The sequence below is a fragment of the Neolamprologus multifasciatus genome, chromosome 20 (genome assembly GCF_963576455.1).
Source record: "Neolamprologus multifasciatus chromosome 20, fNeoMul1.2, whole genome shotgun sequence".
Lineage (NCBI taxonomy): Eukaryota > Metazoa > Chordata > Actinopteri > Cichliformes > Cichlidae > Neolamprologus > Neolamprologus multifasciatus.
In genome coordinates this window covers 10,325,404-10,348,204 of record NC_140458.1, presented here as the reverse complement: position 1 = coordinate 10,348,204, position 22,801 = coordinate 10,325,404, and the positions used below count along the sequence as shown (strand labels likewise).

General features: G+C 40.1%; 1 protein-coding gene across 9 annotated transcripts; it reads left to right on the top strand.

The window, feature by feature from the left end:
- The first annotated feature begins 87 nt into the window (after positions 1–87).
- Positions 88–22,049, top strand: ppp1r12b (protein phosphatase 1, regulatory subunit 12B). 9 transcript variants are annotated; one of them, XM_085146123.1, is made up of 12 exons: positions 89–522; positions 1,796–1,886; positions 1,971–2,165; positions 2,284–2,359; positions 2,873–2,982; positions 11,466–11,482; positions 11,594–11,723; positions 13,160–13,264; positions 13,423–13,473; positions 13,618–13,668; positions 17,115–17,363; positions 19,789–22,049. In XM_085146123.1, exons 1-11 carry the CDS (start codon positions 503–505, stop codon positions 17,247–17,249), a joined length of 981 nt encoding a protein of 326 aa, XP_085002249.1. In that variant the 5' UTR covers positions 89–502; the 3' UTR covers positions 17,250–17,363; positions 19,789–22,049. The 9 variants fall into 9 exon arrangements, with proteins under 9 accessions (XP_085002248.1, XP_085002247.1, XP_085002249.1 ...); XM_085146124.1 differs by having other exon boundaries at positions 17,115–17,367; positions 19,789–19,897; XM_085146127.1 differs by lacking the exon at positions 17,115–17,363 and adding an exon at positions 15,372–15,442 and having other exon boundaries at positions 93–522.
- The last annotated feature ends 752 nt before the right edge of the window (positions 22,050–22,801 follow it).

Sequence of the window (22,801 nt, the reverse complement as noted above, 5' to 3'; positions counted from 1 at the left end):
TCTCAGTTTAGCAAACAACCTAATTAGTTATAGAAGCTAAATTTAGCCTTGACTTAACCATAATTGTACATTTAGTTATTAAGTTTCCTATGTGTAGATGGGATAAGGTTTAATCCTGAAGTAAGTGGATAAATAAACTCAGGAATGAATAACTAGATTGGTTAATGCACAATTCTGTTTTCTTTTTAGAATTCAAAGATTCAAACAATCCAGATAAAGAAAGATAATAGTCTCCTTATTTCTTCAAATAAACTGCTAAATGTGTTTGCTGCTCACATGCACAGCTGAAGTATGCCTAGACTTGCTTGCATCAGACTTTGGTAGATAGGAGCCTAAATTGATTGTGTATGCATCATTCAGGCAGGAAGTGCCCCCATCCCCCTCCTTTTCTCTTCCTCTCTCTCTCTTCACACTGGCCAGTTAGTCCTTTTTTCTCCAGCCTCTCCCTCTCATCCCTGCAGCATTGTCTCAGTTCTTCAGTCTCTGACCTTCCACAGGGACCATGCAAGCATTTGTTAGCAGGTAGGTTTCAATGGGGGGTGGGGGGGCTGAGTCATGCTGGTCTATTCATGGATTCTTATTTAGCCATTTTCATTTTTAGATTTTCAATCTGTCAAGCGAACATTTTGGCAAGGCTCTAAGGCCTGATGTTTGTTATCTTAATGTAGAGTAACTATGCTACTCTGTGCAGGTGCTGCAGGCCTCTAAGAACTAATGTGATGGGAGCCTTGGGATTGTTGCATAGGGGGCTGAAAATTCATATTTTCCTTTCATCTATTTGATTAGCTTTTTTAAAAATGTACATTAGTAATTACTGTCTTAAGGCTGTTATTCTTGCTAACTTCTCTAGCTGATTAAAAAGAAATTGTTTGAGTATGTTGCCTGAGAGGAGTAATTTGCAGTTTTTTTGCTTTTAAGAGTGGGTGGATAAAACCGAAATGTAAAACATGTAATAATACTGGTTTTCCAGCATTCGCCTCTAGAACCCAGTATAGCAGAGATGGCTGCTATACTGGGTTCTAAATTCTTTTGCTCTTGATTATTTTCATTATCAGTCGGTAGAATTATGCACATTAATGGAATCCAAGTCCTGAACTTTGCATAGACTAGATTGTGCTGCTGTGCCGAGCAGCCCATTGAATCTCAGTGAACATTCAGGGTGACTCCACAACTGAAAGATCAATACCAGTAAAAGCATAGCAGAGGCAGTGCTAGCAGTTCAGTGGGTAAAACATGAGCCTCCCCACCGATGCTTGCTCAGCTTTTTATTTGTGTCTACAAAGACAGCCATAGATGTCAGGCTTGCATCTTTTCAGAGCATGTTGATTCGCTGATTTCCTGTGAAAGTGGGTAGAGTAGAATGCCAGGACAGACAATTAAAAAGTACAGAAGTGTGTTCAGCTATCACAGAAAAGCTGTGTTAGCAGCTTAACATACTTGCTGTTGTAACACTGGGTCACATAAAGGCCACATAATAGTGGAATGTATTTGATTTTATCTGATTATGCTGTGTACAATTAATACTGGACATTTTTACTGAATTTCGGAAGCTTGTGAGTAGATTTGGGATTTGTTAAGGTTTGTAATGCAAACCTAAATTGCGGCATATAGCTACATATATATGTAGCTTTGTTTTGTTAATAATACCTAGATAGTTAGATACTAAATTTAATGTCCCATTTGACTTGATTTGATTTTACATTTTTTAATTTAAAACATTGGTTCTTCATATGTATGACTGTGGCCTCTTGCAGACTAATTACACCCATGCATTTGTGTGTTTTTCCTGACCCAGGTCGTATCTGACCCCTGTCAGGGATGAAGAAGCAGAATCTCAGAGAAAAGCAAAATCTCGCCATGCGAGACAAACTCGCAGGTTAACACAGGTACTGAAATGGTTGACATGCGTTTAGATTTTGAAAGATTTAACAAACTGTTCATACATGTGAATCTGTGTGAATATCCTGCAGGGTATGACTCCGACTGACCTGAAAGAGGCTCAGAAGATCAGCAGCCTGGAAGATGGAAAAAATGAGGATAGCAGCAGACTGGAGGACAGGTCCTGTCTGCGGATGAGCTTAACAGATGATAGAAGAGTTCAGCCTGGCGTTACAGAGTACACAGAAACAACTGATGTCAGTCTAAACTGGAGCCAAATGGACGAGGTTACAAGACAGAATTATTCAGAAATCGTTTTCTGCCTCAGATGTGGCTGATTTGAAGCTTTAGGTGAAATTTATAATTTATCTCTGTATTCTTCTTTATTTTACTCCAAATGTGAAGGAGGGTAACTTTGAAACCAGATTAGAAATCCTGCCTGACCTTCCGCACCGGCCTTACTGCAACAGCTCCTTCAGAGGTAAGAAAAACATCAGAATTTCTTTTGATTGTCGTGTTCTGTTGTGCTTCATGATCCATATGTTTTGTTCTGGGTTCCATAAAATATAATACAACAACATCAACAACAAAAAATGTGCTAGCAGGTCACTATGATCCAGACTGTTAGTCCACCTAATGATTTCTGGACAGTTTTGATGTTCAGGACTGTTCTTTCAAAGTCATTTCAAACATGTTGTTTTTTGTTTTTTAAAAAAAATAACGTGTGTGTGTGTGTGGTTTGGGAGTGGCTGTGCTACAAAATGCAGACACGGAGCACATGAATTGTGTTTTATAACACTATTAAAGGAATGAAATCGCTTTTTTTGGTTTTCGTGAGTGAGTCGTGAGTCTGAGCTCTGAGAGCTCAGACTCACGAAGACCTCAATCTGAACATTAGCCTTCAGTTTGTTATTCATACAGCATGTCTTTATTTTCCATTATTAGTATTGATCTAGTATAATAATAAAAACACACACTTCCTTTATATGTCCAGTTGGCGAGAGATGGTGGAGAGATGAAAATCAGAACATTGCAGATTCAGCACAGCTGACTCAACAAAGACGGCCCTGCATTGACACTGAAGGCTCAGACTACATTGCAAAGGTAGGTGGAAAACATCTAGCCACTTTAATTGTAATAACACACACACACACACACACACACACCTACACACACACACACACACACACACACACACCAAGAGGCGAATGGTGGTTTCACAAAACATTTTAACCATCTACCACTAGATGGAGTCAAAGGATAATCTAATCTATTTTTCATCCATCGCTTGTTCCAGAGGAGGCCAATATTTACAAAGCTTTTCTGTGTGATACACATTTCTTGGGAATGATTTTAAACTTAAAAATGTGATAATCAGTTCTCATGCTTCACAAAATTAAAGTGTTTTTCTTTGGCATTTATGACAATGAGTTATTAAATGCATCACCACTCTAATTTAAATATTGTGTGCAAGTCAATATCTGTTGGCGCCGTTGTTTCATGTTCATATTCTGTTCCTCCCTGACCTGAAAGCCGAGTGTGCTTCAAAGGCAGCTGCGCTCTGATCTCTGATGCAATATTTTAAGAAGTACTGCAATCACAAATGTCGAGCATGTGTTCACAGAGTACCGTAACTAGAAGTGCTGGATAATATCTCACAGAAAGATAGTCTGGATAGCCAACCCCCCACTCTCTTTAAGTCATTTTGATTCTTCACATCACATGGCTGAGGTGTCTCAGCATTCCATACCATATTGGGCAAAACTGAGACGGTCTCCGTTTAATCTTACCCTTGGATTCAGAGTGATTGGCTTTCCTTTCTCCTTTAAATTCTTAACTATTACTGTTCTCCCTCCACCTGCATGCTATCAGTGAAACACCCCTGACAAAAGCACTGACAAATTTAATCACTAATTACTCCTACTGGGTAAAATCTGTCAATTCACTTATTAAGTTTCACTTTAGATAATCTAGCCATCTGAGAAATGGAAGCAAAGGGGACACATAGATGACAAGGCTTTGACTTATACAAGAATAGATGATTATGAATGTACTAGGTGCAATACAGTATGAATGGAAAGTGGTGTCCATGTGAGCTGACTCCAGGTCAGAGATTTGGCTGTAACCCTGTGCTGGAATCTGAAACAGAGATCTGTCAGTAATACGAGAGTATCTCAGCAGATACTATATCTGTCTGTGATAATCATACAGAGCAGTGAGGTTTTACCAGAAGCTAGACAGGCTGCCCATCAATAGAGTCGACCTCTGCGTGACTCCATGATTATCGGAACAGATTTTCCGCAGTTCTTTTTATGATTTTTTCCAACAACAGACAAAAAGACAGGTGCAGAGTGAGACAACATAGAGATTCTGGTACTTAAGGGTGACAAGCAGAGATAGCAAGAATGCCACTTCAAACATACCTCTTTTTATCCTGGAATACATTATGAAATTTGATCTGAGTGGTAGTCCAAACTTAACTTCCACATTTCTGCTATCACTCAGGGGATCTTTGGTAGCCACTTATTTTCTGCTTTACTAAAATGCATGAGCATAGCATCCCATATGGAATATCCTAAGGCTAAGGGTGAGGATCAGACAGAAGGAACTCCAGCTGGGCTAGATTCTCAACACAACTATCCAAAACCAGTGCCAGTGTAGTTTAATGTCTTATTTCTGGAGGGTTTCCAAGTTGGAATGATTAATGTAAATATACTGCTAGACTATTCTAACTAATACCTAATTCCAATATCAGTTTTGTTAGAACTTACAATCCATGGTATTTGTCCTTAAAATTCAAGCACTGTAAAAGTTAGAGATGCAGGCAATGGTACTTGGGTTGGAAAATTAAGACCTGTTAGATTTCTAGTCTGGGTGACTTTCCAGCCTTAAACCAAAAGCCACAACACATCAGCTTCTCCGCTTCTCTTTAATTCTCCCCTGTGTCTGTGCTCAGTTTCTCGCAGTCCTATCTTGCCTTCTATCTATTTGCCCTGAGCAAGGATGAGGGAGTATAGAGAACCGTGAGGTGCTTGCGTACCTCACTATAAAAGGAAGACAGCAATGAGCCAGCTTGAGCTGACTATGAAATTAAGGGGTTACTGCTGGGTTGTTTAAAGGAACAGTTTGACATTTTGAGAAATACCCGTGTTTATTTTGTCGCCAAGAATTAGGTGAAAAGATTGATGCCACCTGTATGGTCAACATGAAGTCAGAGCCAGCGCCGGATTACCTTAGCTTAGCAGGGAAAAGCAGGGAACACTGTTTGGTTCTGTCCCTGCTGAGCCTCATTAGTTTAAACATAAATTTTGTTTGTTTAACAACCAGAGAGAAAAAAGATTAACAAAATAAGATGTAACATGTTAATTAGAGAGTTTTAGAGATGCTGGGAGGCAGGTTTAGAATCTTTGAACAGAGCCAGTCAAACTGTTTTTCTCTTATTCGAGTGTTTTTGCTATGCCAAGTTAACAAGCTGCTGGCTGTAGCTTCACACAAGTCTGAGAATTCAGTTAGTCTTTTCAAATAACTTCTGACCAGAAAGCAAAAATTTATATTTCCCCAAAAATGTCCAACTATTCTTTAATAAAATGTTGACTTTTTATAAACCTGTCTATCAATAAATCAAATAAAATCAATGCGGCTGTGGGCAAAATGAAACAAGATTTCAGTTTCAGGAAGAGGAGATGTGTCACAAATGCTCTGTGTTAACACTGTGTAGCACTAATACTGGCCCCTCTCCATCACACTGTAGGGCGCACAGAGTTACTTGACACTTTACAGTTGTTGATGGCTCCTCAGGTGATACTGCGTGTTGACCTACCAGGACACAAATTGCTTCAGCCCCCTCCTGACTCTGGCTTTGTGCTCCACCTCCTCTTATCCCTGTTCACATCGGTGGACAATTTTTAGCCCTCAGTGCCGAGTCTGTCCATAGCAGAGCCTCTGGCAGGCTGCCACAGAAAGCTGCCAAAGCTGAAGAGAGCTGGGAGAAGCAGGGGGCTGGGGGTTGGGGGAGCAGAGGGACCGAGAGGGTGACCAAATAGTGAAAGGAGCAGAAGAGAGAGAGCAGGAGAGGGAGGGAGATGGCAGAGAGTGTATAACTTTGGGGAACTCAGGAAGAGGCAGCAAAGGGAACAAACTTTTTCTCTCTTGTCTTGTTTTGGACTTTTGTGCATTTCATAGCGGACTTCAGTACTGACAGAGCAGAACAAGGGATACTCATTCGTTTGCTTTCTTCATTGAATTGTTCTTTTTCTTTAGATCTCCAGAGATTATTTTGTTTCGTGGTTCTTTTTAACATTTTTATCTGCTTGTTGTTTAACTGCCTGAGATTTGAAGAAGGCGTGACCACACATTTGAAATCCTTCCAGATTTAGCAGCAACTGTGTCCACTTCTGGGACGTTTGTGGCTGCACTGAAACACCAAACAGACATATAAACACACACACACACACACCTGTTGTTGCTGAGGATTCTCCCCAGGAGCACGGTCATGGACATCTGTGTCCCTGTTGCTTGAGGGAATCTGTGCGTGTGTGCAGCTGTTTTCTGGTGGTGGCCTCGGTGAATGTTACAGTAGAAGCTGATCTGCCTGTCTGGGGTAGAGGAGGGAGATGTCATCCTACTACCCACGCACCAAGGACCTGACTCGCACCAGGAGGTCACTGACAGAATCGCCACCATCGTCTCCGTCCCCTACAGAAAAAAACTACAGAGTAAGCTTTATTTCTAGAGCGGTGCACCTTTGCAGGAAAAAACTGAATGTGATACTTTTTTGTGATATTGTAGCAATTTTTGGTAATTTATTCCAGTGGCTTTAAATAAATTTAATATCACAACTCTTAGTTTATCTTACTCTTTATTTATCTGTAAAGGGACTTTATAGTATGACCCCTCTGTAAAGTCAAAGAAAGAATAGTATTTTCTGTAGAAGTTGATGACTAATCCTTAGACCAGGCTGATTTGTTGATTCATCTAAGACAACTGGACGCATCATTAAGCAGCTTTTTAAGAGTTCGGACAATTAGCTAAAGAATTTGTCAGTTAATTTATTAGATTTTTTGACTTTGAACAATAAATATATATATTATAGCAGTATATATGTTTGGACATCTGCTGTTGGGATACTAACAGTTCAACAAAAAGTCATCATTATATGATCAACAGGCTAATAGTTCATTTACTAATGTGTATTTGCCTAACTCTTCAGACACTTATCACAGCTTATTTGCTGGCTTATGAAAGTGAGGCAAGTATTTGCTCTGAAGCGCTGAGAGTCTGACCACATTTTCTGGAAAAGACTTTTGGATTGAAGCATTCCTTCTGTAATTTCCTGTTATTTTTTTTCTGCCTAAGTGGCTTATTCTCACGGGCGTAGTTTGACTGTTTATGTCAGTGCATCAGACTGAGCTGAACTCTGTGTGACAGGCACATTTAAAGGGAAAGAAAGAAAAGAGGTGGGGAAAAAAACCAAACACAATGGGATCCTGTCTGTTTTGAAGCGCGTACAGTAATGTCACGCAACACTACAGACACACTCATTATTATTGCACTGTTGCCAGCAGCAAATGCCTCTGGTGGATGTTTGGATTCTTTTGCTCGCATTTCAACAAGTGTCAGTCTCTCTCTGCCGGGGAAACTCTGGCTTTAATTTTCCATGAAGCCAGCCCAATCTGAATTGGCAGTGTGTTCCTGGGAGAGAAAAAGCCGTGGAGTCAGGTTGATGCAATAATTGTACCAATGTAATATGTGTTACAGCTGTGTGCAGCAGGAAGTCAAAGTAAACAGGAACACATTTGCATTATTGGCAGACACTCAACATTTGGCAGATGTTCACAGTGGTGAAATGTAAGTAAGCACATTAAGCCACGTGCTGTACAGAAGGAAGAATGTAGGATAGCTGAGATAGTCAGATCAGATAGTTTCTGCTATTTCTGCTTCATTATGTTTCTGGAAATATGTGCTCTCCATTCCCCCCGCATTCAGAAATCATAGCCCACTAGGTTTATTTCGAATTAAAACATGCTTGAATATGCAAACAAGTAATTGCATTAGATCCAAAACACTTTTCCTGTAAAAATCTCTGCAGGTCCACAGGAAGATAAAAAAAATTACCTGATGTTCCACGAAAAGCAAAGACTCAAATTAGTCCCCCCATTAATAATTTCACACATTTGCTTTATCGTGTGATGCTATTGTGTGAAGAGATAGGCCACTTGGGTAGGACTCCCTAAATGTAATCGTAATACATATGAATTAATGCATCGATTGCAACACATGTCATAATAGGCAGTAATGTTTCCAAGTACTGTTACTCAAGAAAAATAACCCATTTCCTCATTTGATTTGGTCATTTTGAGCCTGGAGCTCTGAGATGTTGTGTAAAGAGTTAACACTGTAGAGAGGGAGAACTGGCTGAAGTAGGGAAAGGTGAGTGAATGCGGAAGATTTTTTTTATGAGTTTATGTGTGTGTAGTGTAGTGTCATTTGCACTGGTGTAGCTCAGATTTTCCTACTGTAGTCAACTAGCCTGCTCTGAAGGAGTGATGCTGTGGCAGAAAGTGGAAAGGCAGTGAGGAGTGTGAAGAGTCTGCTAATTATGATTTTCTTGGCTGACGTTAGCCTTATCATTTATACGCTCTAGCAGTGAGCTCATGCAGGTGGCTTGCGTGTGTATACTTCTGATGATGTTGATCCAGGCAAGCTAATAAAACTGGAAACAGTTCTGTTTACTGGGTGCCCATGGTAAAGCCAACACTGTTTCTGAGGCTGTTTTCACCAGTCTGACACACTCTTGTTCATCTCCTCCTCCTTCTTCTGCTCTGCCTTGCTACGTTACATGTGGCACTTCTTCCTCCCTCAATTTTTCCTAACAAGGCAATCAGATTGGTGCAGCTGCCATCACAAGTAGAATTCAAACTATGGCTCATTTTCTGGCTTTGGTTCAATGCGGATGTTATGCGTTCATTGGTCGTATAAGGACTTGCTCATTTTTTCCCAAAAATCTGGCAGTGTAATCCCCACAAGGCCCACTCAAGGTTTAAAGTATTAAGTTGAGAAAAAAGCCTAATTTCCCCAATTTCCTAATCCTTTAGTGTGAAATAGGTTTGCGTTCAGTTTGGTTCATATCTCCAAAAGCAGGCTTCATGAAAATGCATTCTTACAACCTGCTGCTTAATGAATGATTACACAATCCGATTGAGGAATCTCCTTGCTATTGCACAAAGAGATCGGAGTGAGTGAGAGCTCTTCTTCACTCCATCCTTAGCCCTTTTTCATCTGAGGTCAGGGAGGTCTGTTTTTTCCTGGATAGCTCAGCTGAAGCACATGACCACATAAGGACAGGCAGCAGTGGCTCAGTTATGTAAACACTTGCTGAGGAACAGCTCCTACGATGCTGTGTAAAATCTCCTCTTAACTCACTAAATCTGAATGCAGGAATACCCATTGCTTTTAACATATAATGTTTTTCTAAATCATTCTTTTAACATCTGCTTCTTGTCTCAAACAGCTTAGACCACCACACTTGATGTTTATTGCCAAACATTTCTAAACACAGGTGTTCAAAGATTTCTTTGCCTGGCTGGAGATCAACTCCAAATCTATGAATTTAGGGAAGTTTTACGAGACTGCAGCAGAGATCACGGATCAAGCTGGTCTCACATCATGGCAGCCTCTCTCACTATAGTACTTGTTGTTTCCAGTCTGGTATGAACAGTGAAAAAAAATTTCTCCTCATCATCTCATAACCACATTTATCGGCTGAAGGCAGCAAGTGTTTGTTTAGTTCAGTTTTGTTTAGGGCTCTCTGCAGTCATTTGACAAACTAAGTATGGAGATTAAATATGGGGTGAAATTCCTGGACAGGCCAGTGCAATGCAAGGCTCAGTCAGTATGATAGCTGGTATCGACTATTTGAAAACAACTGAAGACGTATGGGTTTTGTTTTAAGGGTTTCTAGGAGAAAGGTCGTTCTTTCAAAAAAAGAACATGGCAGCATCCAAATGTGAGGCTTTCTGTCTGACGGCTACAGCTTGGCCCAAACTGGGTCATACAACAGGTCAGTGATCCCACACATGCCAACGAATCTGAAACAGAAGCACAGAATCAAGGCGTTTCAATGGCACCGTCACAATCCAGACCTCAAACTGATTGACACAACGCAATGGGACCTTAGAAGTGTTTTGCATAAACAGGTACCGTCCAGCTTCAGTAATCTGAAGCAACGGTGCAAAGAAGACTGGACAAGAACTCCTGCACAACAATGTGAGAGACTAATAAACTCATAGAGAAAACAGTTAGTTCAAGTTACAGCTGCTAAAGGTGATTCTACAAGCTACTGGATCATGAGGCGTACTTAGTTTTTCACAGAACTGCAGAGTCCCATAGTGTAAACGTTCTTTTTCATGTGACTATGAAGTAATGCAGAAAGGCAGTCAATAGCCATAAAAAATAGGTCCCTTAAAAGGGACATCTCTGAGGTTACGTAATTTCTGAAAACAGAAACCAAATACAGCCAAAGAACAGTATGTATACACAACTCCTCATGTCGCACAGTGCCCAGGCTGCTTGGTGAAGTGGAAAAAAACACAGAATGTGATCACAACAGGCAACTTGGCAGCCACTTAGACTAGGCTAGTCATAGCAGGGACCTGCCAGGACAGTTTGATATCAGACTGTTGTCCGAGGTCAGATGGCAGCCTGTCATGCAAGGAATACTTGACTTCTGATGTCATTATGTCATATTTGTGCTGCAGGCATGCTCATTGCAGCAGCGTATTTCAAAAGATTAACCAGGCTCACCGGGGAGGTTTGACCTCTGCAAACCCTGTCAGAGCAGTGTTGGGGAGAATTGTATCCTACTTTTACATGCACTTCTTCCATCTGGGACCAAAGGCGTCCAAACATAGTTTATAGTTTATTTATTTATATAGCACATTTAATTACAACAGGAGCGTTGACCAAAGTGCTGTACAAGAATACAAAATACCTAATAAAATAACCTGATGTATAGGGGTAAATTATTCCACAGCTTAGACACTACGACTGCAAATGCTCGATCGCCTCTATGAACCAGCCTCGACCTTGGTATGGCTAAAAGCAAAATATCACTTGATCTAAGAGATCTAAAGGGGGTATAAGTCTGCAAGAGGTCAGAGAAATACCCGGGAGCCTGTCAGGGCTTTGCAAGTCAACAATAAAATTTTAAAATTAATTCTGAAGTGGACAGGAGGCCAATGAAGAGAGGCAAGCGCCGGGGAAATGTGTTCACATCTTTTAGTACGTGTCAGAAGAGCATTCTGGACCAACTGCAGCCTTGCCAGGCAGGTCTGGCTAACTCCAGCATATAAGGAGTTACAATAGCCCAGCTGGGATGTAATAAAAGCATGAGTCGCATGTTGTGATAATTCAACTGGAAGTTTTGTTTTTGTTCTCTGCTGTCTCAAAATGGAAAATATTTCTCAGCCAAGCCTTTGTTTGGTGATATCAAATGAACAGGACTCGATCTAACCGTGACAGAATATTTTCACAGTGTGATGTTTCCATGCTGCTAGTCAAACTAACATGGCTTATTCCTTGTTTTTCAGCATGACAGAGTGTCAAGGTAAGATTTGGGCTTTTTTCTTCTGTATTTCAGAACTGTAAGAGGTAAGAGGAAAAAAACACTGTAGATAAAGCTGCCTTGCAGACTGGCTAAGAGCTGTGTTGCCTCTAGATTTGATTCCATTGGAGAGAGTGCTACAGACAAGTCACTGGGCCGCACCAGCTCATACACGCGCAGAGAGGCAAGGCTGGCTGCACTGAATAAACAGGAACAAGACTCCACTGCCAAAGACTATAAGAAGGTAGTAACTCTTTTCTCAGTTTCAAAAACACATTCTAATGTTGCTGATTCAAAGCTGCAGTCCTGGATACAATTTGCCTTTATATTTATGCACATTGTATCTATTTGTCCCAATAATGTAACTGGGCTTTCATGGGATTACGAGTGTCAGAAAGGAACTTCTGACCTGTAATTGTATTTTACTATTGTAATATTCCCTATTCAAGTATTTTAGAAAATGAAGGTATGTCTTACTGAGATTGCATCAAACCAGTATATGGAACTGTGAACCTGCAATGCCACTATACAGTAAGAGTGGCAATACTGTTGACTTCATGTTGTCATGGCGGGGATTGATGTTGTATTTGTGGAGCGGACCCAAAAACAGACGGGAGAAATGAGCTGATGATCAAACAAAAAGCAAGCCTTTATGCGGCTGATACAAAAAACTGAAAAACAAGGCGAGGCGAAAGTAAGCTGAATCCTAAACTGGGGCAAAACTAAACTAACTGTGAAAACAATGACGAGAGACAAGAACATGAAACTAAACAGGAACATGTGACAACGTAACTATGAAATAAACCGAACACAGACTTGAACAGAGGGAGGCATAAACTCTGTGACTTGACGTGACCTGACATGAAGACAGACAGATGAACCAACAAAGAACAGAGGGAGACAGAGGACTTAAATACACAGGAGGGTAATGAGGGAAGTGGAAACACCTGAGGAGACACAGCTGACAAAAATGATCATGACGCCACAGGGAAAAGTAAAGCTAAACACACTGAAAAGGGAAACACCAGAGCTTTCAAAATAAAACAGGAAACATGGAGAGACATGAGCATGTAAGGTTTTTGAAGAAGCTAACAGTTCTATATGTACTTTTACTACATTTACTTAAATAGATGTTGACAGGTGATGCTAACCCTAACCATAAACATACCCGAACATTATTATTTTTAAGACCGACAGAGACAGAGACCCCCCTTCCCCCTCCTTGAAATTCGCCCAAGTCGAAAGTGGCTCCATAGTCTACTGGTTTACACATTTACTGGGAGGAGGCACAAATTCCTTTGGGGTTGCATCAGGAAGGGCATTACAATTAGTTTACAGTTGTGATAAGCATTCATCACCATCATCCTTTTAAGTTAAACATAATCAGATATCAACAAAAAATGCACACTCAGTTTGGTCATATCACAGTCAGAAACAAAAGTAGTAACGTTATGTTAGGTTTGGGTTTTTTTAAAAAAAAGCTTTTGCTATTGTGAAAAAATAAATTGTATTTATGTAAATATAACCGATGATCTTACATATTGTTTGAGTTGTGTGGTTCAACTTAAACTGTCTGTTGTTACTCCTTTTATGCCTTGTATCTCCATTAATATTTTGGTTATCAAAATTCAAATACTCCTTTTCACTCCTACACAAATAATCCTTTTCTTAACATTTTAGATGTATGCAGAAGCTTTGCATGAAAATGCAAAACTCAAGTCCAGGTTGCAGGAGAGCAAACAAGAGCTAGCCAAGATACGTTCCCAACTGGAGAAAGTCACTCAGGTACCTTTGGCCCATTCTACAGAAAACTCACATTCATCCCTTCACTTCCTGTGTGCTTGAAGAAAGATTTGACATTTTACTTCTTCAGTGAAGTCATGATTAAAATTTAAACCAGTTCTTCTAATAAATTTCTCCCAATAACATTACCCCTGTTTTAGAGACACGACACAATATCTGAAAGATCTTCAGCACTTGAATCGGAAAAAAGGGTAAGTGTCTTAACAACCTTCTTGATAATACTACATATCTTTGCATTCTTTCCAATCAGTTTCCTTGTCTACTTCAAATTATAGTCTTGTAGCCTTTCATTTTTCCAGTAGAACTTACTTCAGTTTTTTTTTCTTCATTTACAGGAAAAACAAACCCTTGAGAAAAGAGTCTCAGACATGGAGGATGAATTAAAGGTCAGTCCATGCAAAAACAGTGTGTACTCACTTAAATTGCATCTATTTTGTCTCAGACACAAGTTGTGCTTAATTTGTCTCATTGATGTTTTTGCCCCAAAAAACATTATAATACTGATAGTCCTTGCCGGTACCTCCAGCCAAGCCCCTCTCACTTATTCTAAATCAAGCACACCTAAAGTATTTTTACAGAGCAGAACACACATATCGCTCACTGCAGAGTTGCGGTTAGCCAGGTGGGTTTGGAGTCAAGGAGAGAGAAGGTTAGTGCTTCAGGCTCATTACCCACAGTGTTCTGCTGGGCCACTTCCTGCCAGGCTAGGGAGGAGCCTGTGCTGCTGCTCCCCTGCTCCACTTATCCCACTGTTGGGGTGAACATTGTGACCTAGTTCCAGCTGAATACCAAACCCTATCCAAGAGCAAAAGACCTGCTTTTGTGAGACATTCCTGTGTTGCTCTGTGTGTATTCTGCCTCACAAAAAAACACAGGGCACAACTACAAAGAGATGTCAGGCCTGAGTAAAAATGGTCTGCAATTTATGTGGAAGCAATTACAAACTACACGATAAGATTATAATTTGATTACTCGAGAGAACCAACCAGCATAAAATAAACTGTGGAAAAAATACACAAAACTAGTTAAAGTAAAATGTCAATAAAAACACTCTACAATGATTTGCAAATCTTGTGAGCCTGTATTTTATTCAAAATTGAACAAAGAAAACATTTCCTATTTCATTAAAAAAAAATTAGCTCATTTTGAATTTAATGGCAGGAACACATCTCAAGACAGTCTGAATGGAGCCAACAAAAGGCTGGAAAATTAAGTGATATTAAAATGAACCAGCTGGTGGAACAATTTGCAAACTAATTAAGCGACAGGTCAGTAACATGATTGTGTAAAAACGAGCATTTTAGAGCGGCAGACGTTCTCAGACGATGGCATTGGTTTACCAACCTGTGTCTGCAAATTGTGCGATTTCAGGTTAATGTTTCTCGACCTTAAAATTACAAAGACTATGAATATCTCGCAATCTAAAGTACATAATATCATCAAAAGATTCAGAGAATTTAGAGAAATGTCTTCAATTACTGTCTGTGAACACAGCATGCCATGACTGGAAATGGAATTGGCAGTTTGCACATAGGGAAAGGCATCATCACTGCTGAATAGTACATACAAGTTTTAAAGCAACAATCAGGGAGCCCCTTGCATATTTCAGCAAGACAATGGTAAACTGCCTACTTCCCCTGTTACAACAACAACAACAAGGCTTTGTAGTAAAAACATCCAGGGGCTGAACTGAGCTGCCTGCACTGAAAACATTTGGTGCATCATGGAGCTAAAAATACCCTGGACTGTTGAACAGTTAGAGCCATATATCAGACAAGAATGGGACAGCATTCCTCTCCCAGAAGTCCAACACTGGTCTCCTCAATTTATGTTTATGGACTATTATTAAAAGGAGAAGGGATGCTTTTTTTCATTAAAGTTGTCTCAGTTCAAACACTGACATGCTTTTCGTGTTCTGTTGTCACTAAAATGTGGGTTATGAGATTTGCAAATCTCTGCATTTTATTCTTATAAAACCCAACTTTTCGGGAATTCGGTTTGCATAACATATGCAGAATTCCAACGTACAACAGCAGCGTGGTTTATAAGCAGCAGATGTTTGACCCCCGTATTGTCATGGTTCCTTCAGCAGGATGCCCCACTGCGGTTTCGCTGTGGGTACCAGCCCTGAGGGCAAGCTGTCTCAGGGAAGGGGGGACGGTGAGTGGTTGCTATGATACAGAGGTGTGACTGATACGTACCTATCACCTCACATGTTTCTGTTGTGCCAGAGATTGGGGCATGTTTACACATCTGGACTTTTTATCCTCTCAACAGTAGCTTAGAGCGTAAAAGCTTTGGGAGCACATCACCTCAGAGAACTGGCTTGCACTCTCTCACAGTCACTTCTTCACTTTTAGCAAGTATCAGATTCTCCACATGGGGGAGCTGTTTCATTGCTGCCACATAAGTATCAAATTGCACCACCTACTGGAAAGGAGAAATAACAGTAGCCTTTAAGAGGTATAGATGTGTCGAAAAAAGATGTTTATACGGTTATTTAAAAAAATGCAATAAAACAAACTAAATCAATAAACTGCAGTTGTGACACTCAATGACCACAAGTGTCAGAATTCCTGAGCAGGTTACTCTCCGTTCCTATAAATGATATATAACAGCACATCTTCGCCTTTGCTTGCTGTAGTTACTTTTCTTGCAAATAGGGGTGCATTTTGGGTTTTTGGGCTGCCCGCCCTGTAGTTCTGCACTTAATTAGCCTTAGTTATGGATTTTTCACATCAACAGCACTGTGTGTCCATTTTCCCTCTTAAAATAATGGGAATGTGGTAATACTCAAAGTGTCAGATTACTCTGCTGGGTTTTACATTTCAAATGGAAAAGCTCAATTATTCTTGACAGCCTCTAAACCTAATGAATACTAACTCTGTAGAAATGATCCCTTAGAACCTGAGAGTGTAGTCAGATCTGATTTAATATCAAACAGCTCAATATTAAAAGAGTGAAATAAGGGATACTGGTCATTATGCATCCTCGGCTCACTGTGTCCTTTTCTTCACCACAGCCAAGGGCACCTTTCCAAAAACTGCGCTGTTTTAATCCAAGAGAACATTTAATGCATGAACTGAAAAGTCCCCAAACCAGGCAGCTTTCATAAATGTGTGCAAGGCGAAGCTGGGTGTCCTCGTTTATATGTCATGCTTTGCCACATTCACCTCCACAAACTTGTCTGTCTGGGTGGCTGAAATGCCACAAGTGCCCTGAATAATGTGTATATGTGTGTGTGTCTGGTCTGCGGTTTACCTTCAGCAATGGTGTCAAACCACAGACAGCTATGTCGAACCACATTGAGGTTTACCTCAAAAAAGTCAGGCCAGGAAGAGGGAGGAAATGAATGATTTCCATTCCTTTGACTTTTATCTGGAGAGGCTCTTGTGCAAAGGCTAAAATATAGCAGCGTTCATTATTTTCTCTCTTTTTTTTTTTAGCTTTCTGTGAATTTTATTCCATCTTCTTTGCAGTTCTATGCATATAATAATAAGTCAACACCTCACTTCTTCCCAATAAAGCCCACCTTTGATGAGCACAAATCCAAGTAGAACTGGCTTCATAACTTTCCTCGCTTTGTTGCAGCTTATGGTATTTTCTCTCAAAATATCTCTGTTGTGTAAATATTTGTTTATGTAAGTATTTCTGATAAATCCCTCAGCTCTGCTTCTTTGATTTCCCCTGTCTATGCTGCTGTGTGGGTGCATGCCTGTATGTGCGGATATGGCTGCAGTCTCTTTATGAGTATCTCTCTGTGCGACATGGCCTGCTCCCCGCATGCTCTCTCTGTCTGCCCCTCTCTGTATCTCTCTGCTCCTGTATGCAGGCTTTCCCTGCTCTGGCTCAGGTCCAGACCTTGCGGAGAGTGAACGAGTGTCTCCTGGCTGAAAATAGAGCCATGCTTCGCGTCCTCGCCCGCCTCTCTGAGACGGCCTCGATGCCGGAGACAGAGGACCTCTGATCCTCTGACACCTTTCCCCCTTCCTCTTCTCTCCTTCCTCAGCCACATAATTTCTACTTCTCTTTCCTTCTGGTGCCTCTACAGCCCCTTCAACCTCTGCTGTGTTCCTCTCAGGCAGGTCTGGCACTCTCTTGATGCTCACGCTTTCCTCCCACCCGTTTCCCCCCCCACACACACACTGCAATGCATCCTCCTGTGCACTTTTTTAAAAAAAAATCTAATCTCTTTTATGGTCTAGACCAACCCTGAAGCCCCCTTTTCTCCAAAACAGTTGTCACAAAGCCTTGTTTGAAGTTTAATTTTAGGTAGATTTGTGTGGCATGCTAGAAATGAACACTGTGTTTTAAGCTGCATTTATTTATTTACATAGGGGTTGCCATTTTGCATAAACACCTAGGACTCTGCACCATGAAAAATAGAAGCACCTTGTGAGCACCTTTTATTTTCACAATTAAATATATTCAAGTCCTGCGCAATGTGCTGTGTAATCAATGCAAAGTTGTTTTCCATTGAATCTTCCAAAGGAAATGAAACGTGTCAGATCATTAGCCTTGAAAATGAACACGTGCTTTGTCACTGGATGAGACAGGGGTGCAGACGTACCAATAATTTTGTATGTTTTTGCTAATGAGCAGGGATGTGAAATCAAAGGTATCATTAGGCATTTTGGGGAAATAAGCCCAATGGCCTTTTTTTGTTTTCTGAGAGTTAGGATCGATTCTACTCTAAAGTCTGTATGGCATATTTACTGTTGGAAACAAATGGAAACATCTCACCAGCTAATCAAATCAAACCCCAAGAAACACACCCTGCAGTCTGATAATGGTTTAACGATTTTTAGGGACAACAAAATTAACTTTAGCAAAGATTTGTTAAAGTTATTGCAAAATGTTTCAATTTAATGATTAAATGACTAATATTTGCAGAGCTTGACAAATTATTTGTTTTACTTACAGAAAAGAAAAAAAACAAAGCCATAGTAGACTTGCCATAAATTAGTGTAGAATAACAAGTAAATACTGATTTATTTTCTTGTCCAAAGTAGTTAGAGTTTGGCATCTAGCCTGCAAGCTCATCACTAGCTACAAATACTGTATTTTTTTATTTCAAATTTCTGGTTAGTGACTAAATATTCATAGAAGGGTCTGCATGTGGAGGCTGGGGTGGTGGAGGGGTCAACACTAGCACTTATATGTAGGAGTAAATAATGGGAAATTTTTCTGCTTAAACAAAATGCCAGATTGTGAGGGTGTAATTGGTGCATGACACAAGGAGAGTGAAACACATTTCAGTGTATATAATATAGCGCAGGGGTAGGCAACTCCAGGCCTCAAGTGCCGGTGTCCTGCAGATTTTAGATATCACCCTGTGTCAACACACCTGAATTAGATGATTAGTTCATTCCCAGGTCTCTGAACAACTTCAAGACATGTTGAGGAGGTAATTTACCCATTGGAATCAGCTGTGTTGGATCAAGGACACATCTAAAACCTGCAGAACACTGGCACTCAAGGCCTGGAGTTGCCTACCCCCGATATAGCGCTACCTTGTATGCTTTACTTCAATGGTGTCCCATTCCGGGTCTCAAGGTCTGGTGTCCTGCAGGTTTTAGATCTCACCCTGGGTCAACACACCTGAATCAAACGATTAGCTCATTACCAGGCCTCTAGAGAACTTCAAGACATGTTGAGGAGGTAATTTAGCCATTTAAATCAGCTGTGTTGGATCAAGGACACGTCTAAAATCTGCAACACCCGCCCTTGAGGCCTGTTGTTGGACACCGCTGCTTTCCTTCATTCTTGGAAATATTTTTCATGCTGTCTAAGCAGGTGTTTAATGAATAATACCACAACGTTTTCATTTCATCTTTTGTACAGATTAAACAAACAGTTTTAAAGGTGCTAACAGGAAAATTGCTTGCCTTTTATTCATTAATGCTTATCTAAATTAACAGCCCGCTGATAATTTATCGGTCATCTCATCTAGCGTATTCCAAAACTATCAAACTATCATTTAATTTTTAATTTACAACATAGGATTGTCAGCACAGTGGGGCTTTCACTCTCACTTTATGGATTAATATTCAACATATTGGGCAGGAACATGTTGACGTAAGACGTCTCTGCTCATGCAACGTGTCCCAGCTAGCGCAGAAGGTTATTGTTTGTCTCCAGTAGAGGGGAAATACTTTGACAAAGAGGGTGGTTATTTTTAGTCATTGCTTCTCATGAGGGACATGACCTAGATTTGGGGAATTGACCCTCCCTCACTTTCCTTCTCTCTGACTTCATTCTCTGTCACTTTTCACATTCAGGACATACTGTCACTGTCACACCACACTGCATGATCAAGTACTGCAGAGCATGTCCTCATTGCCTGACTTTAAACTTCAGTGAAAGATAACTTTAGTGGTGATTAAAGTTGCAGTGGATAGTCCTGGTTTAAGTCACAAAGATGTCAAGTAACCATTTAAATGACACCGCAAAAGCTGTATGTTTCCCTGGTTTTCTAATATTGTTTTCTTCCTCTCTTTTTCTAGGTCTTAACAGAGCTCAAGTCAGACAACCAGAGACTAAAGGATGAAAATGGTGCTCTCATTCGAGTCATCAGCAAACTGTCAAAATAAAAAAAAAGATGTCCGATGCTCCTCTTGTGTGTCTGTGGACGCTCCAACCCTGAAATAGCAGTGTCGTTATCCACAAGGTCCCAGGTTTTGACTCGTATCTGAGTTACTGTATGGTGACAGGCTAGTAGGTTGCATTTTCAGAAACATCCTAGTAATTCTTGTTAGAACTTGTGAAGATCCAAAGAGAAGTGTTGGCAAGCTTCAGTTAATTTTACCATTATTAAAATTAAAGTTTCAACTATTTTTATTTTTTTCCTTCATTATATGTTGTTTGTTTTAGGAATATTTGTCACGTGTATGAAATAGGGACCAGGTGTACTGTTGACATTTCAAATCCAAACAAATGCATCAGATTGCGTGAGGCTACTGTACCTAATAATATGCTATATAACATTTGGACACTTTTACTTTAGTTGTTACTTGTGCACTCCATAATCGTGTTTTAATATGTTTTTTATTTGAAATAGAAGACAGTCATTGACTTAGACTGTTTGGAACCGTAGCTTTCCCCTTTATTATGATGTGAGACGTTAAAGACGTTAAGAACTTATCACAAAAACACTCTGACTTGCTTTCACTATAGGCTAAAGATAGTGAAGCTTCATAAAATGCATGTTTTGGGGTGTGTTTGCTTCAATTGACAACATTCTCAGGTTTGTCACTCAGCCGTTGCTGCTCGCCACAGTTGACTGCCTCGCAGATGTGGATTTCCTTGGAAGTCTGTGGGTGTTTTTCTACAGTTGCAGGGATGCATGAATGTGATGCACTTGACAAACCTTTGGAAAAACTATCATTCTAACAGGTCAGACACACATTTTAGTCCAATTTTCAGCTTTTTTAAAATTTGCTAATACACATGTGAGTTTAATTTACCTAGTATGCAAAAAATGTAACATGTATATGTGGGCTTGTTAAAGGAGACTGTACAATAGGCATGAAAGGCTACTTTGTACATGCACATGTTAACAGTGCTGCTGTTAGTAGCAGCCCCGTGACACATTCAAAATGGTACACTTTCTGAGAGGAGATGATATTAATGTTTGTCACACTTTCCTCTTTTGTGTTTTCAGCTGCCTTGCTTTTTTAAATGCACGTTCTTCCTAGAGGATATTTTTATTGAGCTAGTATCTCATTTTGAAAACAAATGAATGCCTGAAGAGAGAGACACCCCGAGTGCAAATGAAAATGCCGTATATATTTTGTTTTGTAATAGATATATATTTATTTATTTATGGATGTGTTAGTTTTAATCTTTATATTTTGCCTAGTCAGTTTTGTTTCAAATGAGTACACTGATTATTTAGCTGACCCGTTGGCCTTCCTGTCATTAGGCGATTAAAATACAAACACCAGAATCGTGCACTTCCTTGTTATCATTGCCCTGTGAGCCTTGACATTAACTGGGTGGCCTTAAAAATCAGCAAAAGCCAGCGTTGTGAAATATAAACTGTTATCAGCTCTTTTATTCTGTAATGATTTCTCGCCATTTTAATAGGTCTGCAGTTGTTCAAAGACTTTGTTGCCAATTTATAAGGCACACCTAGCTTCAGCGCAAGCCTGTACTGCAGGCCTTTTAACAAACCAGAACTTTACCAAGCTTCTGTTTTTGATCTGGTTATTTTTGTAGGCTATATTTACTAGTGCTATGGCGATTCAATATCTTTCAATATTAGTGATGTCATGTTTTTATTAGTTGCAGTATGAAGGCACTTCTTACTTCTAATGGTTATTTAAGAACTAAACCTACAATGCAACAAAGTGTAGAGATTGTGAGTTTCCTTTAAAATAGGGTTTAATACAGTGTGATTTATAAACTCTGCATTTCAGACGAATTTGCATGAAATCTCCTTCTGTGCTGTACGTGGTGTGAAAGACACAGCAAGGATTTTGGTATCTATCTTCTTTACACTTAATGGTTAAGTTAACCAAGGTCCTCAGTGTTTCATATATTCCTTAAACCATGTGATGGTTTTGGAGTCCAGCCATGCCACATGGATGCTCACATCCACCATATAAATAAGCTACAGTATGATTCTGCTCTCTCTACATGTGCTGTAGATATACTGATTTACTGAGTGATTGTATATTCAACAGTCTGAAATGTTCTGAGTGGTGGCTTAACACAGACACATTGTTAAATTCACTCTACTTAATAAATGGCAAAAGGATGAAAATGCTTTGTTTTTGTGACATTAACACACAACGAACAGAGGAAGAGGAACTGCGTATTAAACACAAACAAGTCATGGTAATTAAAAGGCCTTTATTTCCTATTTGTTTTTACAGAACTGTTAACACATATGATAAATTTGTAATAAGTTATTTGGTTCCCTTGATAACTTTATAAGGATCCCCAACGTTTGTCCACATAAGGGTCAAGAGGAGTTTGTGAGCAACGTTTGTGTCCAGTCAAGGGCTAAAGCATGCGATCCACAGTAGGCACAAGTACTGACATGAACACGCGCACCACGACACTAGACACGAAGAAACACGGCTAGAGGACACAACCTGACTGTCCTCTGATGCTTTAAAAGAGGATGAAGAGAAAGAGGTGGAAATAAAAAGGGAAAAGAAGAGTCTTGAGAATACAGTTGCATCAGGGATGAGGGGTGGAGGACTAAGCGCTCAAGAGGGGAGTTTGGTACGCTCCTGCATGTTTGGCAGTATACAGTATGTCCATGTTGTAAACATGAAGGCCGGCATTCTTTACGCTCAGCAAAAGCAGTTTCAGTGGAGAAATCAGTGAGCCTGCTTCCTATTCAGCATCATGAAACCGACGGTGCATGGTTGCATGGTTACACGTAAACGAGACAAAGATGCAATGAGAAAGCAAATGTGACAGAGTTTGGTGGCACATCTCTATATTCTACATTAAAGGCATACATCACAAAAAATTAAATGGCAGAAGAAGTGATTACACATATGC

What these genes read in the sequence shown, in the direction of transcription:
- ppp1r12b (XM_085146122.1), top strand. Translation starts at nt 503, where the DNA reads ATGCAAGCATTTGTTAGCAG. An exon ending in CTGCAACAGCTCCTTCAGAG is followed by an intron (nt 2,360 to 2,872) that starts GTAAGAAAAACA and finishes TTATATGTCCAG; the next exon opens with TTGGCGAGAGATGGTGGAGA. An exon ending in CACTTGAATCGGAAAAAAGG is followed by an intron (nt 13,474 to 13,617) that starts GTAAGTGTCTTA and finishes CTTCATTTACAG; the next exon opens with GAAAAACAAACCCTTGAGAA.